This window comes from Lampris incognitus, chromosome 1 (assembly GCF_029633865.1).
Source record: "Lampris incognitus isolate fLamInc1 chromosome 1, fLamInc1.hap2, whole genome shotgun sequence".
NCBI lineage: Eukaryota > Metazoa > Chordata > Actinopteri > Lampriformes > Lampridae > Lampris > Lampris incognitus.
Window position 1 is genome coordinate 119,566,219 of NC_079211.1, and position 14,192 is coordinate 119,580,410.

At 41.5% G+C, this 14,192-nt stretch overlaps 1 protein-coding gene across 3 annotated transcripts in view; it reads right to left on the reverse strand.

The window, feature by feature from the left end:
• Positions 1 to 1,285: 1,285 nt before the first annotated feature.
• The window catches only part of nipbla (NIPBL cohesin loading factor a), a 100,798-nt gene continuing 87,891 nt past the window's right edge, over positions 1,286 to 14,192 (reverse strand). For all 3 annotated transcript variants that reach the window (XM_056290196.1, XM_056290197.1, XM_056290195.1), the window contains 9 exons: positions 12,987 to 13,160; positions 11,073 to 11,263; positions 10,849 to 10,956; positions 9,253 to 9,453; positions 8,833 to 8,979; positions 3,889 to 4,262; positions 3,545 to 3,719; positions 2,907 to 3,104; positions 1,286 to 2,591 (listed from right to left, as the gene is read on the reverse strand). In XM_056290196.1, coding sequence (XP_056146171.1) covers positions 2,229 to 2,591; positions 2,907 to 3,104; positions 3,545 to 3,719; positions 3,889 to 4,262; positions 8,833 to 8,979; positions 9,253 to 9,453; positions 10,849 to 10,956; positions 11,073 to 11,263; positions 12,987 to 13,160 — 1,931 coding nt within the window. In that variant the 3' untranslated portion in view covers positions 1,286 to 2,228. The remainder of the gene's footprint in view (positions 2,592 to 2,906; positions 3,105 to 3,544; positions 3,720 to 3,888; positions 4,263 to 8,832; positions 8,980 to 9,252; positions 9,454 to 10,848; positions 10,957 to 11,072; positions 11,264 to 12,986; positions 13,161 to 14,192) is intronic.

Here is a 14,192-nt window from a genome sequence, read left to right on the forward strand (position 1 = left end):
AATTCCCGCGGTGAATAGAATGGTTTAGTCAATTAAAAATGTCTCTAAGTGAGGGCTGCGGGATTTCTTCAACACTGTGACATCCGTACACCAACCTTCGTTTATGTAGAAGCAGGTGCAGCCCCCCCCCCACCACATAGCTCCGTTTCGCGGTCCGCCCGGAGGAGTTGGAACTGCGGCAGATGAAATGTACTGCCTGTTATATGCTCAATAAGCCATGTTTCAGTGAGACACATGGCGGCAGACCTGGAAAAGTCCCGAGTTTTTATCCGTTTATGTGCAGCAGTTTGGCCAGAGCGGACATTCGCCAGGTGGGCTGACGGGAGGGCGGTTCTAAATCCCCGCTGTCGTAGTTTAATGAGCGCTCCGGCTCGCATACCCCTTCGGCGTCTTCGTCAGTCTGCTCGGGGATCAAGAATTCGGCAAGACTTTTGTTAAAATGTGTAATTTAAGTCGGTAAAAAAAAAAGTCTGTTCAGTTTGTCCAGTGGACGGTTGGAGACTTAAAAGTTCTTCACTGCCGTGTATGTGGCTAAACAAATAAAGTACCTAGCTTAGTTCCCACAGATCCAACATTTTAACCCAATTTTAGCTCCGCGAGTTTAACATTTCAAGAGGTAGTGTAACTACATGATTTACCAAACACGAATGTGTGCATAATGCAAATCACACACTGCACTATCGTACGTATACAAGCTACCGAGCTCACGGTCCTGTGTGTCTTGGGGATTAGCCACTGCCTCACATATCCTTCAATATTTGCCAATCGCCTTTACAGGCTCTGTGTAGCCGGTGTAATGTGTGATGGTTGATCCAAATCTCTCCATCGGCAATGTAAAATAAAACCTTGACAGATTTGGAAGGCAGCGGTGGTTTGTTCGGTGTAAGTCTCCTACTTCCAACAGAACCCAGAAACAAATCCTTGTCACGTCATCCAACATCACATCAGCCACGTGGTGTCCGAATCATCTGTCATCTCTTCAGTCTTCTTTATATCTCCTAAGAAATGTCGTTTGCAGCCCAAATCATATTTCCTGTGAATGCTACACTTTTTAATTGTTATCAATTTGGCAGCATTGGTCTGATAAGTGGAATCGTAAAATACCCGGTTAACAGCAGTTTCAAATCTTTCACATTAGGTCTAGCCAACAGCTCGGCTATTAGGCCTTTGTACAGCAGACACAAATAGCTGTTAACAGTCTTACAAATGGCAACATTATTATTATACGATAGGATATTCCAGCGTTATATGCCAAAAGAAAGGATCACATGTAACACTTTCAGCAGACAAGTGACAAAGAAGTAGAAAATTTATTGCAGTATTTGTTCCACCAAAAGGGGTATGGATCCCCTTTCCTCTTATTACTAGGGTGACCTAATACATCAAAATCTACATTTACAAAATATCCTCCTGCAATAGGCCACATATACTGCATGCGTAGTTCGAAATAGAATAAATTATATCCAGAGGACTCTGCCATTGTACAGCATGGACAAATAAAAGTGGACAAAAATAAAAATTATTTTTTTCAAAAGATCTAAAAGCTAACAGGAAAAAAAAACCATCAGGGTGCTAGTAGTATAATAAACTCCAAAAAACACTTTAATAAGAACATCAAAAAGACTAATTTTCAACATTCACTTAAGGTTTTATTCTTTTTTTTTTTTACAGCTTTTTTGTCTTCAGAGATATAAACATTTTAGTTTTTTGTCATGTTAAACTATGATACAGTGGGAGTAAAAATGAGCGACTAGAATCTGCTGCACAACAGCGAAGGAGCTCCCACAACAATGTTGACAAACATTTCCCTCCGGTTCTCTTCTCTGATAGCCTTTTCAGGGATAATTTTGGGTGAATTATTCCTTTAATGCCTTCTGGATTCTATCCTCTGCACTTGTACACAAACAAAAAAAGAGCAGTCTCTAATATAATAAGTCTTTTCGTTTTGTTTCATTTTTCGCAAGAATAACGCATGTAAAAGTATGTAGTGTCAAATATTCTTGCCCTCTTTTTTTTGTTTTTTTTTACAAAAATGAGGAGAGGGAGGGGAGGAATCCAGTGAAGTTTGGCTGTGTTGTTGGAGGTGGCAGGTTGAGGGAGAGTAGGAGCAGGGAGGAGGAGGTGTCTGATTGATAAAGTAGAAACGGGGAGGGGAGCGGGGACAAAAAAAAAAAAGAAAAAAAGAAAAAAGAAAAAAAAAATAAAGAAAAAAAGGCCGACAGGGGCCATTAGCTAGCCCCTCCCTCCCGCGCTGCATAAAGCGAGCGTAAAGTCTGCACTACTTTGTTGCTCAGTTTGTGGTTGCTGGTCAAGGCAATCTTCTTGTAGATGATGTCCGACTCCTTAATAGTGTCCACCCAAGGCACCAATTTGCGGCCGTCCCGTTTTTTGGCCTCTGCCCAGGGTCCAGAGTAGGAGCCAGCCATCCAGTGGATACTGTATCCATTGGATGTCTTCTGGATGACCCTGGCTATTTGTGGCCGGTCCTTGTACTTAGGGCAGCAGAGGGCAATCACATCCATAACCTCCACCGTCTCACTCATACGGCCTGGATCTGAGGAGTCACCTGATCGCTTTGACCTTCGAGAGGACTAAAGAGAGGAGAGAAACGGAAAAGTTTGAAATCTCTGTTATGGTTATTTTTCCCTACAAGGTTGATTAGCGGGGATGCAACAAAATTTCAGATGTTTTTCAGTAGCTTTCAAAATGAGCACTTTCAGTTAACTCTTATGCTGTGAGTGAATGACTGCCTTATGTCCTAAGAGTAATAAAAACGCTTGCAGTGTGGAGCCATTTCACGATTTCCTTATCGACCGAAATTTTGTATCACTGTCAGTCAAAACATTTTATTTACACGTATTCATATTGATTGGCTTTTGTAGCTATTTTAAGTGTGCGTCTCTCACCCCAGGGTTCCTCTCGTCACCGTCACTATCATCATCGTCCGTCTCTGGTCCTGCCTGATTCCGTGGACTAGGTCCATGAATGGGGCCAGAGCCTCCCAACAGGGCATTTATGGCTTTGTTTCTGATGTTAGTACTGGCAGACGCTTCTCCCTCCTCATCTTCCTCATCTGGGTCGAGGTGGTCCATTAGAATCTTGAACTATGAAAAAAAGAAAAAAGATAATTCGGCTTTCAAACACAAACAAAACCCCAAGGCTTGTATCTTAAAAAGAGTTTATACATATAATCTTTTAAAAACAAGTGCTACAGAAAAGAACCAAAAAACTATTAGGGGCTTTCAATGGTTTTAAGCCTTTCAAGTTCAAATAATTTCGCTAAAACCAGCTAAGTCATACTTGTTTAATAGGGCTGAATAACAAATTCAAGACATTTATCAGGTTATATTGGCCTGCATTTTTATATCAACAAAAATTTTGAAAAATCGATAAAGTAATGTTTTTGGTGATGTGCTATAAGACCTTTTTCTCTATTAAATGGGTGCGTTCAGACATAAGGAAAAATTAAAATATATAAACAGATCCCTGAAATATCAATTAAGGGCTCCAAAATCCATCTATATATTAGGCCCTATTTGCTTACATCAAGGTACTGTTTGACTATCCGCCGCTTGACGTCATTGCTGAGTGTGGCGTTAGCCATGTTGTTGGAGATGAAGTCAATGGTCTGGCGGGGGTGAAAGTGAACATTGCTTTTTCTGTTCACTGCCTTGTCGTACACCTTGGCTGACTCTGTTGGAGAGTACTTCTGAATTTTACTGCAAAAAGAAGTTTGAATGAGAAGGGGTAAGGAATTTTGAATACTGACGCTTATATATACATAAGCTTTATGCAGTTAAAATTCATGCAGGTGATAAGAACTGAAAAGTGAAAAAAATATCCTTTTTAGACAAAGCTTTTTGTGATTATATGCTTTATAAGGCTTACCTGTCCGAGAATCCATACTGGTTCTTGAGATGCTGTTTGAGAACCAGTAGTAAAAGGATTCCCTGCACAGCATTGGCAAAATCCAGGAGACCTGAGGGGTTCTCTGGAAGGAGCCTCATCAACTTATCCACATCCTCAACAGCCAAATTGTCCAGATCCGAGTCTGAATCTGAGCTGTCTGAGTCTGCAACAGGTTTTTTGGCCTTCTTTGGCCGCCGTACTACTTCTTCGTCATCATCACTGTTGGTGTTTTCTTCTTCGTTACTCCCGGGAGAGTCGCAGTTCATCTTCTCGTCCTCTTCCTCCCCATCTGATGAATTTTTCCACTCCTTATTTACCTTTTTAACCTTGCGCCGTGGCTCCTTAAGCAGAAGCTAGAACACAAGGAAGAAAATGAACAAAATGAACAGGAAAATCAGGTGAACGCTTATCTTAACTGTTCTGGTGCACTGAAAAGTGGCTTACTGTGAATATTCTCCAGTGACTTATGGTCACTCTGTACAGTCACCTGTCTGCCATAGGTATATTGATGAAACTTTTCTATCCCAAACACTATTGCCAAACATTCTTTCCCAATTTGGGCATATCCCCTCTCAGAAGGTGTGAGTGCCCTACTACTGTATGCTACTGGTTTACCTCTCTGTGTCAGGGCTGCTCCCAGTCCTGTTTCTGATGCATCACACTGTAGCGTCAACTCGTCGTCCTGGTTGTAGTATTTCAGAACTAGTGCATTGGCTATTTTGTCTTTCAGCCTCTGAGATGCTTCCTTCTGTACACAAGTCCATTCCCACATGTTCTCTTTGTGTGTGAGCTTCCTTTGGAAGACTTCTGGTGCTGGACTTATACCCATCGGCATTCTCAGCCAACGGTATCGGCCAAATGGGGTGGAGAACAGTGTTCACAAATGTACGATAATTATCGTATTTGTACAATAATTTTGCCCTCTGTACAATCAATAATAATAATGACCAAATTATTGTACACTATGGGACTTTTTGTCATTATTGATAGTACATCGCACAGAGGGCAAAATTATCGTACAAATACGATAATTATTGTACATTTGGCAACACTGGTGGAGAATGTGGTGAGGTAGCTTGACTCTTCCTTTAATTTGACGTGCCAGAAGCTGTGCTTTACATCACAAACTGTGAATACTTTCGCCTTTGACATCTCTGGGAGGCTGTCATCTATCGTAGGTAGGGGAAAATGGCTCCTTTTACGTGCTCTATTCAGTGGCTTTGGGTCTATACAGATTCTTGGCTTCCCATTTGGTTTTGTCACTGAGACCATACTACTTATTCAGTCTGTGCTCCGCTCTACTGGTGTGATGATCCCTCTTTTCTCCAGATCCTTGTGTTCCTCTTTAAGAGGTGCCATCATAGCAACTGGCACTCTGCGTTTTGGCAGTTTCACTGGTGGTACACTGTTGTCTATTTCAATGCAATATTCCTTCTTCAAACAACCATCCCCAGTTAACAAATCTTTGAACTCAGTTTTGATTTTCTCCATCGTCATGTGTCCGCCACATCTCTCCTCACTTGTTACATGACTCAGTTCTTTTTTCACTATGTTGTTAATCGCCAGGATATTTTCGCACTGTACCTTTATTAACTTCATGGCTTCACTGGCCTTCCTGCCAAGTAAAAGAATTCTGCCTCTCTGGTCCACCACTTCAAACTCCAGTCGGTACAATTTATTGTTTCTGGGGTTTCTGATCTTGATCTTACCAAGTGGACTAAGCCTGGTTTTATCATACATCACCAGCACTTTCTCTGTGGGCTCCAGCTGTGTGTCTGGGTTTAGGAGATGTACTGGAATCACATTGCAGGTAGCTCCACAGTCTATCTGGAAGTTAACTAGTTTCTTGCCTATCATTATTCCTGCATAGAGTTGTTGGTCTTTGCTGTGACTCCGTTCTACTTGGTTTAAAGTCTCCTCTGTTATGGTCATAATGTCCTCATATGTGTCACTGTCCTGCTCCGAGACAACATGCACTGGCTTATATTTCCTGCTGTTTGTTCTCTGCTCTTGATTTGCATTGTAAAGCAAAGTGATTTCCTTTCCCACATGTCTTACACCTTTTTCCAAAAGCTGGGCATTGTTTTTGCTTCTCTCATGGGTTTTACCACAAAACTTACAGCAGATCTCGTTTTCTTTGCTTTTCATGGCTGTCTGTTTCAGGGCATGCACTTCCTCTACTATCTGTCCTTGTAGTGTTTTGCTGTTCTCTCTTGACAGCTCTGTAGCTCTACATATTTGCAGACATTTTTTAAGTGTCAGATTCTCTTCCCTGAGTATTCTCTCCCTCATTGCTGAGCTATCTGTGCCACACACAATCCGGTTTCTCTTATTAGTGAGTCTTTAATGTCTCCAAAATTACAACTACTGGCTAGCATTCTCAAGTCTGTGGCGTATTTGTCAACGTTTTCTGTTAATCCTTGGTTTCTCATAAAAAAACCTGTATCTCTCAACAGTCTCATTTACCTTTGGATTACAGTCTCCATCAAACAGCGCCACCATTGAACTCACTGTTCTCCTCATGCTGCCACTTGCCAGAGTGTTCAACAGTTCTCTCTCACTCTCTCCTATGAGATAGTAGAATAGCCTCACTCTTGTACTTTCCTCTGCATCGGGCATGGTAACGTCCATGTACAATGTAAACTCCTCCTTCCAACTCTTCCATGACTTGGCTAAGTTGTTGGAGTCCAAAGCAGGTATTGCTGGAGGTTTCAGTCCTTCCATTGTGATGTCAGCTGTTTTTGTTTTCTCATTCCCCCGTTGCATTAGGTGGTTAGCCAGTCGACTCCTCAAAGCTAATTAGCTAGCTAGCTGCACCGCTACACTCGTCCACATCAAACGACAACTAAAACCGTTGACACCGCTGACACCATGTTTCATTCTGTTCCGTTCTTTACTTAACCCTACAGAATGGACGGCTAAAGCTTTACTTGCTTACTTATTACTTTATAAACAGAAATCCTTAAGTCATACAGTTCAGTTACTTTCATCTCTAGCCAGCGTCACTCAGGGTCTGTGAAGTAAAGTCCCTTAGTCAACATATCATTTACTCTAAGTGATCCTTATTATCAATAAACAAAATAATTATGTTATCAACACATCAGTAAATAAATCAATCAACATATCACTTGTAAATAACTAAATTTATACTCTAACAATATACTCTGTATTCTTATAATAATTATTGACAAGTGTCAATTCAAATATCCATAACCAAACATTTTAAGAAACAAACTGTGTATAAACATTCCACTTCCACATCTCTTTCCTTCTTTTCTTTTTCCTTTTTTCCAACCAAACCTTACGCTATTCTCAGTCTTTGCAAGAGTCCCAAACCCATATTCTTATCACTGAGTAAAGTCTTTCAGGTAGCAAGGTCTGATAATCTGATGACCCGACCTTGTAGTGATAGTGTGTTGGTCCCCTGCTTGACTCTGATCTACCCCTTCCACTTTTGGTGTGTCTCTCAGTCCCTATTTGTGTAGACATGGCGGATGTGCAGTGGTTGGATTTGAGATGACAACGATTCCTTCTCAGAACACCTCCTGACTCCAGTGCCACCTCATACGATCTGTGGCCCACTGCTTTTATCACCTTTGGCACTCTCCAGACCTTATGTTGTTCAAAAGATTGAACTCTCACACTGTCACCTTTTTTAAGAGGGCCAAAGTCCTTCGCTGTGCGGTTGTAGTACTTCTCCTGTGTCTGTTGTGCATCAGTCCTTGTGTGTTGTCCATTATTACCGGCTCCAACAGAGTGTCTGTGGTAGGAAGAAGGGTCCTTGCCCTCCTATTCAGTAGTCTCTGTGCTGGGCTCGTGTTAAGACCTTGGCTCAGTGTGTTGCGATGGTCCAGTATAGCAAAGTATGGATCCTGTCTTGCAGCCATAGCTTTCAGCATGAGACACTTGGCTGTGAGGTGAGGATGTCCTGTGTTCAAACTCCCACATTTGACTGAATCGCTGAAACTCCTGAGACACATAGTGCGGTCTGTTGTCCGAAATGACAACATCCGGTATTCCCTGTTGTGCAAAGTGGGCCTTTAGCTTTCTGATCCCTGTGCTACTTAGTGTCTGGTAGATAATCTATCTCCCAAAAGTTGGAGTAGTAGTCTACAGTTATCAAGTAGTCTTTGTTATTAAAGGAAAACAGGTCTGTCCCTACCTTGGCCCAAGGTCTGTGTGCCATATCATGAGGGTGTAGTGTTTCTCTTTGTTGCTTAGGGTCTACTGACCTGCATATGTCACATTTGGAGATTAAAGTCTTTATGTGCTCATTCATCCCTTGCCAGTAAACACTTTCCCTCACTCTCCTGAGACATCCTTCTACTCCAAGATGGGAGGAGTGGATACGATGAGTGATACCAGCCCTAAGTGCATCAGGTATCACTGCTCTCTCTCCCCTGAATTCGCTACATTTAACTGGACTGTTCCACTGGCGTCTGGACACTGCTTGGCATCCTGTGCATCATATTCTTCATAAATTTTGTAAGTCCATTATAATCCTGTTTATCCTCTTTCAATGTTGTATTCTGTAAATTGTGTAAACACAACATCCATTGCACATTGTCCGTCTTGGGAGAGAGATCCCTCCTCTGTTGCTCTCCCTGAGGTTTCTTCCCATTTTTTCTCCCTGTTAAAGGTTTTTTTTTTTAGGGAGTTGTCCCTTATCCGATGACAGGGTCTAAGGACAAGATGTTGTGCTGCTGTTAAGCCCACTGAGGCAAATTTGTAATTTGTGATATTGGGCTATACAAATAAAATTGACTTGACTTGATTTAACGGGGCTCCAATAAACTAAAATGTTACTGTGAGTTGTCCTGTTATGTGCTTTGAAATATTATCCAACCCAATTTCTCACTATAAAGCACATTCCTACCACCAACTCTTTGATTTGGTCAGCACCTTTTAATAAACACATCCTACCTCTTTGAAAGTTTGTAGTAAGTTGCTGCCAGACACAGACAAAGTGATGTCTATGTGGTGCATGATGAATAGAGGCTCCTCCTGGCTTTGGTATGGGAAACAGGCCAGGTTGTCTGCTATATACAGCAGCATGTTCACTTCCGTCTTCTGCAGAGAGACAAGAGTCAAAGGGAGAGAGGTCATAGAGACAGAGCAAGATTGAGAGATTTGTCAGTACAGGTGAAAAAAAAAAATGAAAAAAAAAAGAAGCTAGTCATTTGGAGCTGCTCCATTAAATCCACAGAATGCAAAGCATAATTGGGAATGGAATCAACATTATCTGTAAAATTACCCGTATCATGATTTTGAGATGGTTTCAACTATTAAAAGTACTTTTATACTTAGCATTGCCAGCATAAAGTAGCATACAGGTTAACTTACGGCACTGTCATCGAACAAATTGAGTAATGAGATAAGGAAAGCCCTTCGGTGCTGCCGGTTCCCTCTAACCATGGTGAAGAGGTGGGAGCAGAGTGCTGAGTGGGTCTCATCCTGTCTGAAGCCCCTTATGATAGTCTTATGGGATGAAGCAATGGCCTGCTGCACCTGGTAAGACATCTTCATCCCAGCTACTGCCTTCATCTAAAACAGGAGGAAGAAGAAGAAAGGTTTAATATACAGCAACTGTTGGAGCAACTTTCTTGGAGGGGTATATCACATCAGTTTCAGAATTTGACAAGAAAATAAAGAGTATTTAGAATTCACATTCCTTTAGTTCATTGAACCACTTCTTCAGCTCTGAGGGAAAAATAAATCCTCAGTGTGACAAAGCAGCAACATGTCATTCATTGTCTTTGCATTTGATGAAGTTCTAATCTAGAGGCATGCTCTAAGCAGAGCATGTGGGGGTAACAGAGCGATTTGAAACTCCACTGAACAGTTAGGAGATTGTGTGCATGCTCTACTTAGTAGCTCGTCCTGTTCATTTCCACTCCACTCTGGTACTGCTTATGCTCGAAGGAAAAAAAGCAACATCCACTGACTTTTTGGTTTTCTCCAAAATTATCGGTACAGTTTGACATAACCAACAGCAACATTAATACATAAGCGATGATGGTCTATTTTTTAATGGTGCTTGTTCTGAGATGTAAGCTATTTCATAGGCCTTATGAATAAGGTTCTATTTGCAAATTTAAAGCAGGCACAAGAGGTGAGGCATTGTTCAGAATAAACATGAAATGTTTCAACTGCAGAAACATTTGCCATGATATTCAATTTAGAGGAGAATAAATGAGTTATTTGTATGGCCTACCATTTAATTAAGGGACAATTACACATGAACAACAAACTAATTGCTGGTCATAGGCATAAAAATGTTTGAGTAGCACATCGTCACGCTTCCTGGCAACGTGTTATTTGAGATTCCATAAGGAATCCTTGCTCTTATCAACAAACTTTTCACATTCTCTCCTAACTTCCAGTTCAGCAATTAATCTCTTAAAATTTTCTTACATTTTTAAGTTTTGTCTGTGGCTCTGGTAAAATATTTCAAAAACTCCATCTTTCACTGCCAAAAATTAAATCTACCTAAAGTTGAACTGCAGCTACGAGAAGCAGGTAATTCTGGGTTGAGTGATCTGGAATGGACACAATTGGCAAGGTTCCAAATGTAAAAAATGGCACTCATCACTCTAACGAAATTATCACCGCTCCTGCTCTTTGCTCTGCCCTGGCTCTATCACATGCTCTGGCTCTTAGATTTCAGTCACTTCATTTCAGAAGTCAAGCAAAGTCATCAGAAGTCACCATTCCCAGTGCCGACATGTGGCTGCTGAAGTGGCTCACTGTTACTACATATATCAAGGGCTGATAGAGCTGACCTGATGGGGTTTACCTCTGAGTCAATTGATTATCCTTTAAAAACTAACTTGGAATTCTCTTTTATGTAACAATGATTTGTGTGAGTCAAGTTCTCGAGTATCTCAGTGGGTAAGGACTATCATTTGTAACTTGACATGACAGTAGAAATCAGCTTACATGGATGAATCCGGTGTACTTCTTATCGATCTCAACGAGCTGCTGGTCGGCTTTGTTCCTCATGCTGGGCTCTGGGTCCGTTCCCATAGCGATCAGGTAGGGGACACACTGCACAAAAAAAAAAAGCCTTAGAGCAATGCATGTTCCACATAGGTTTTAATCATGATTTGATGTACACAAGAAAAGTTTCGGCCATACCAAAAAACCTGCTTTTCCATTCTCACCTGTACAGGGTGGACAAGACCCTGGTTGAGTGTGAGAGCGATGACGTTGAGAGCGAAGTGGCGCACACTGGATTGGGTGTGGAAGAACGCCTCCAGAACCTGCTTAAGATAGAGCTGCATAATGGAGCTACTCATCCCCGAGGAGATGTCCCCCATCTCCTTCAGATCTTCTTGCTTTGACAGCTTGTTCCCTGCAGGGACAGAGTGAAGAATTTTCAGGCCTATAATGACATGCTCAAATGAAAGCATCAAAGACTGAAATTAGAATTAAGGGTAACACTTTCTATGAAGCTTGCATTTATAACACCCTATAAGCATCTATAATGCCCTATAAGCATCTATTGCATCTATAATGCCTATACTTTCCTATAATGTGTATTACAATGACTAACGGCTATGGCTGAAGACTGTGAAATAGCACTGAAGTCTCATTATGCATCTCTACAAAACCTCAGCAAAACAAGTTGGCTATGATGCATTATGACATCTGACAGATAAACAGGCTAATGATGACATATCTATAATGCAGAAATCCATTTTAAATCGACATAATGTATCATAAAGGTGGTTATGAGGTGTTGTGAGGGCGTATACATGGTTATAATTAATCTTACAATGACTTATAGCTACTTATAGGGCATTATAGATGCTTATAGGGTGTTACAGATGCAAGCTTCATAGAAAGTGTCACCGAATGAAGTGTAGACCTTTTCTCTCAATCAACCAAAAAAAAAAAAAAAGCTTTTAAAAGGTGAAGGTAAAACATAGGGATGCACAATATTGGATTTTTGCCAATATTTTATACGCTGATATTTTCAACTCATTTTTGGCCGATTGCCGATACTGATATATACACCTTTTTTTTATTAACTGAAGCGAACACTAAGTCTCTCCTGTACTAGAATTAATCTATTACTCTTATTGTGAAGGCCTACTTGTTGTAGACAGACGGTAAACATTTCCTTTGAGTCTACCCTAAATGTCTCCTTTTACAAATGTAGACATTTACTCATGGTTATCTAACTTGGAAGGAAGGAAGGTAGGTAGGTCTGTGTGTGTCCCCGTACGAACAGCGCCAGTCTGCCGCTGCAACCCACATTGTGGTCAGAGGTGGGGATTATATCCGAACGGGCACTACACTAGCCTTAAGTGAATGGCTGGTTATCAAGAGCACTGAATTCAGTGATTTTGGTGTTAAGGGCTTTCACCTTTGGGTGGTTGTTAGCTTTGTTAAATGACTGAAGTAGAGGCTGCTGACAAGTTTTCGATGGCGCTGTTTTTTCTTGCCTACTTTTCCCAAACTCTTCGTGGTGTTCAGGATGACGGCTCTCAAGATGCATAATTGGTAGTGTTAAAGGTGTTGTTTTACCCCTCTTTGCATCACTAGTACTTCACAAGCATTGCAAATAGCAATTGTTATCTGCTTCAAATACTTCCATACAACAGACATTTTTAAGCTTGTTGCTGGCGCTCATAATAAACATTTAGCATCGTCACATTTGCATAGTTAACATGTCACCTTATCAGCCAGGCACATCAGCAGAAATGTGCATATCTGCTGATGCCGATAATTAACTTTTTAAGCTTTTAACAGAAGATACTAATGTCATGACGATATCATCATGCATCCTTCGTAAAATGCTATACTGTACATATGAGAGAGAAACTATACATATAAAAGAATGTTGGTATCCGACTCCTTCAGATTCTATTTTTGCTGAACGATGTTCAGCAAGGGAGAGAGAGGGAGGTATGACATGCAACAAAGCTCAGCAGCTGGAATTGAATCAGAAATGGCTGCGACCACATGGCCATGTGGTATAAGCTGTAACCATTCGACTACAGAGGCGCCCATTTTCCAGAGTTTTAAACAAGACTATCACTGTATCACTACGTATCAAGGCCTTCACATACATTCTCTGTCAGCTTCCTGCATCCGTGTATCCTCCTCCTGAAGGTAAGTCTGGAGGTTTTTGAGGATCTGGATCTTGAGGTTGATAGACGAGCCGCTGTCAGCCAAGATGCCATTGTACAAGGACTTCACTTCAGGCACAAACATCTGGCTGGGATGCATGATCACAAGGAAGCCTAACAGAGGAAAGTTACACAGGAAACAAAGGCATTTTAGAAAAATTCGAAGTTGGTGAGTTATGAATTTTATGAGGGTGATACCTTAAGATTTTCATTTGGGACAATCGCCTAGTTTTCATCCCCTAGTAACTCAAATCAATAGTAGTTTTGTTAACCTTACCCAGCCCAAGTCAGCCAATATATTATGACAGATAAAACGACTGTAAGTATAGGGTGCTGAGGACAGAAAACGTCTCTGGCAGGACAGTCGAACAGCTGAGTTGCAGCTTAAAGGCCGATGCCATCTGCGTTCTTTTCCAGGTTGTTCAAACGGAAATGCCCACCCAGCTGATAGCAAAAAGCAGTGACGTGGGTTAGCAGTGATGCCCGTTCCTCCCTTCCCTCAGCCCCCACCACAAGATTCAAGATTCAATAATTTATTGCAATATCAACTTTACAGTGGATTTGGATTTGTTTCTGTATTCTCAAAGATCACAACAGTAAACATATAACCACACAATAAAAACAAGGAGTGTCCACAAAAACATATTGTTACAAATATATTACAATAATTCAGTTAGTGCAACTATATGGCCCATGCCCTTAAAGTGAAAAATTAAAGCGCATACACGTCTATACTTGTACAATCAGTGAAGCACTGAGAATGCCGATTGCTTCAGGGTAAGTGCTATTGTGGAAGCAAGATGTTCTGGTCTTAATGGGCGGCATGGTGGCCCAGTGGTTAGCGCTGTCGCCTCACAGCAAGAAGGTCCTGAGTTTGAACCCCGGGGTTGTCCAACCTTGGGGTCATTCCAGGTCATCCTCTGTGTGGAGTTTGTATGTTCTCCCCATGTCTGCGGTTGGTTTTCTCCAGGTGCTCTGGTTTCCCCCACCATCAAAAAGACATGCATGTTAGGGTTTATACTCCTGTCTGCGCCTTTGACTGAGGCATGGCAAGACGAACTGGAGTTGGTCCCCGGGTGCTGCACGGCGACCGCCCACTGCTCCAAGCTACACAGCGAGGATGGGTTAAACGCAGAGTGTAATTTC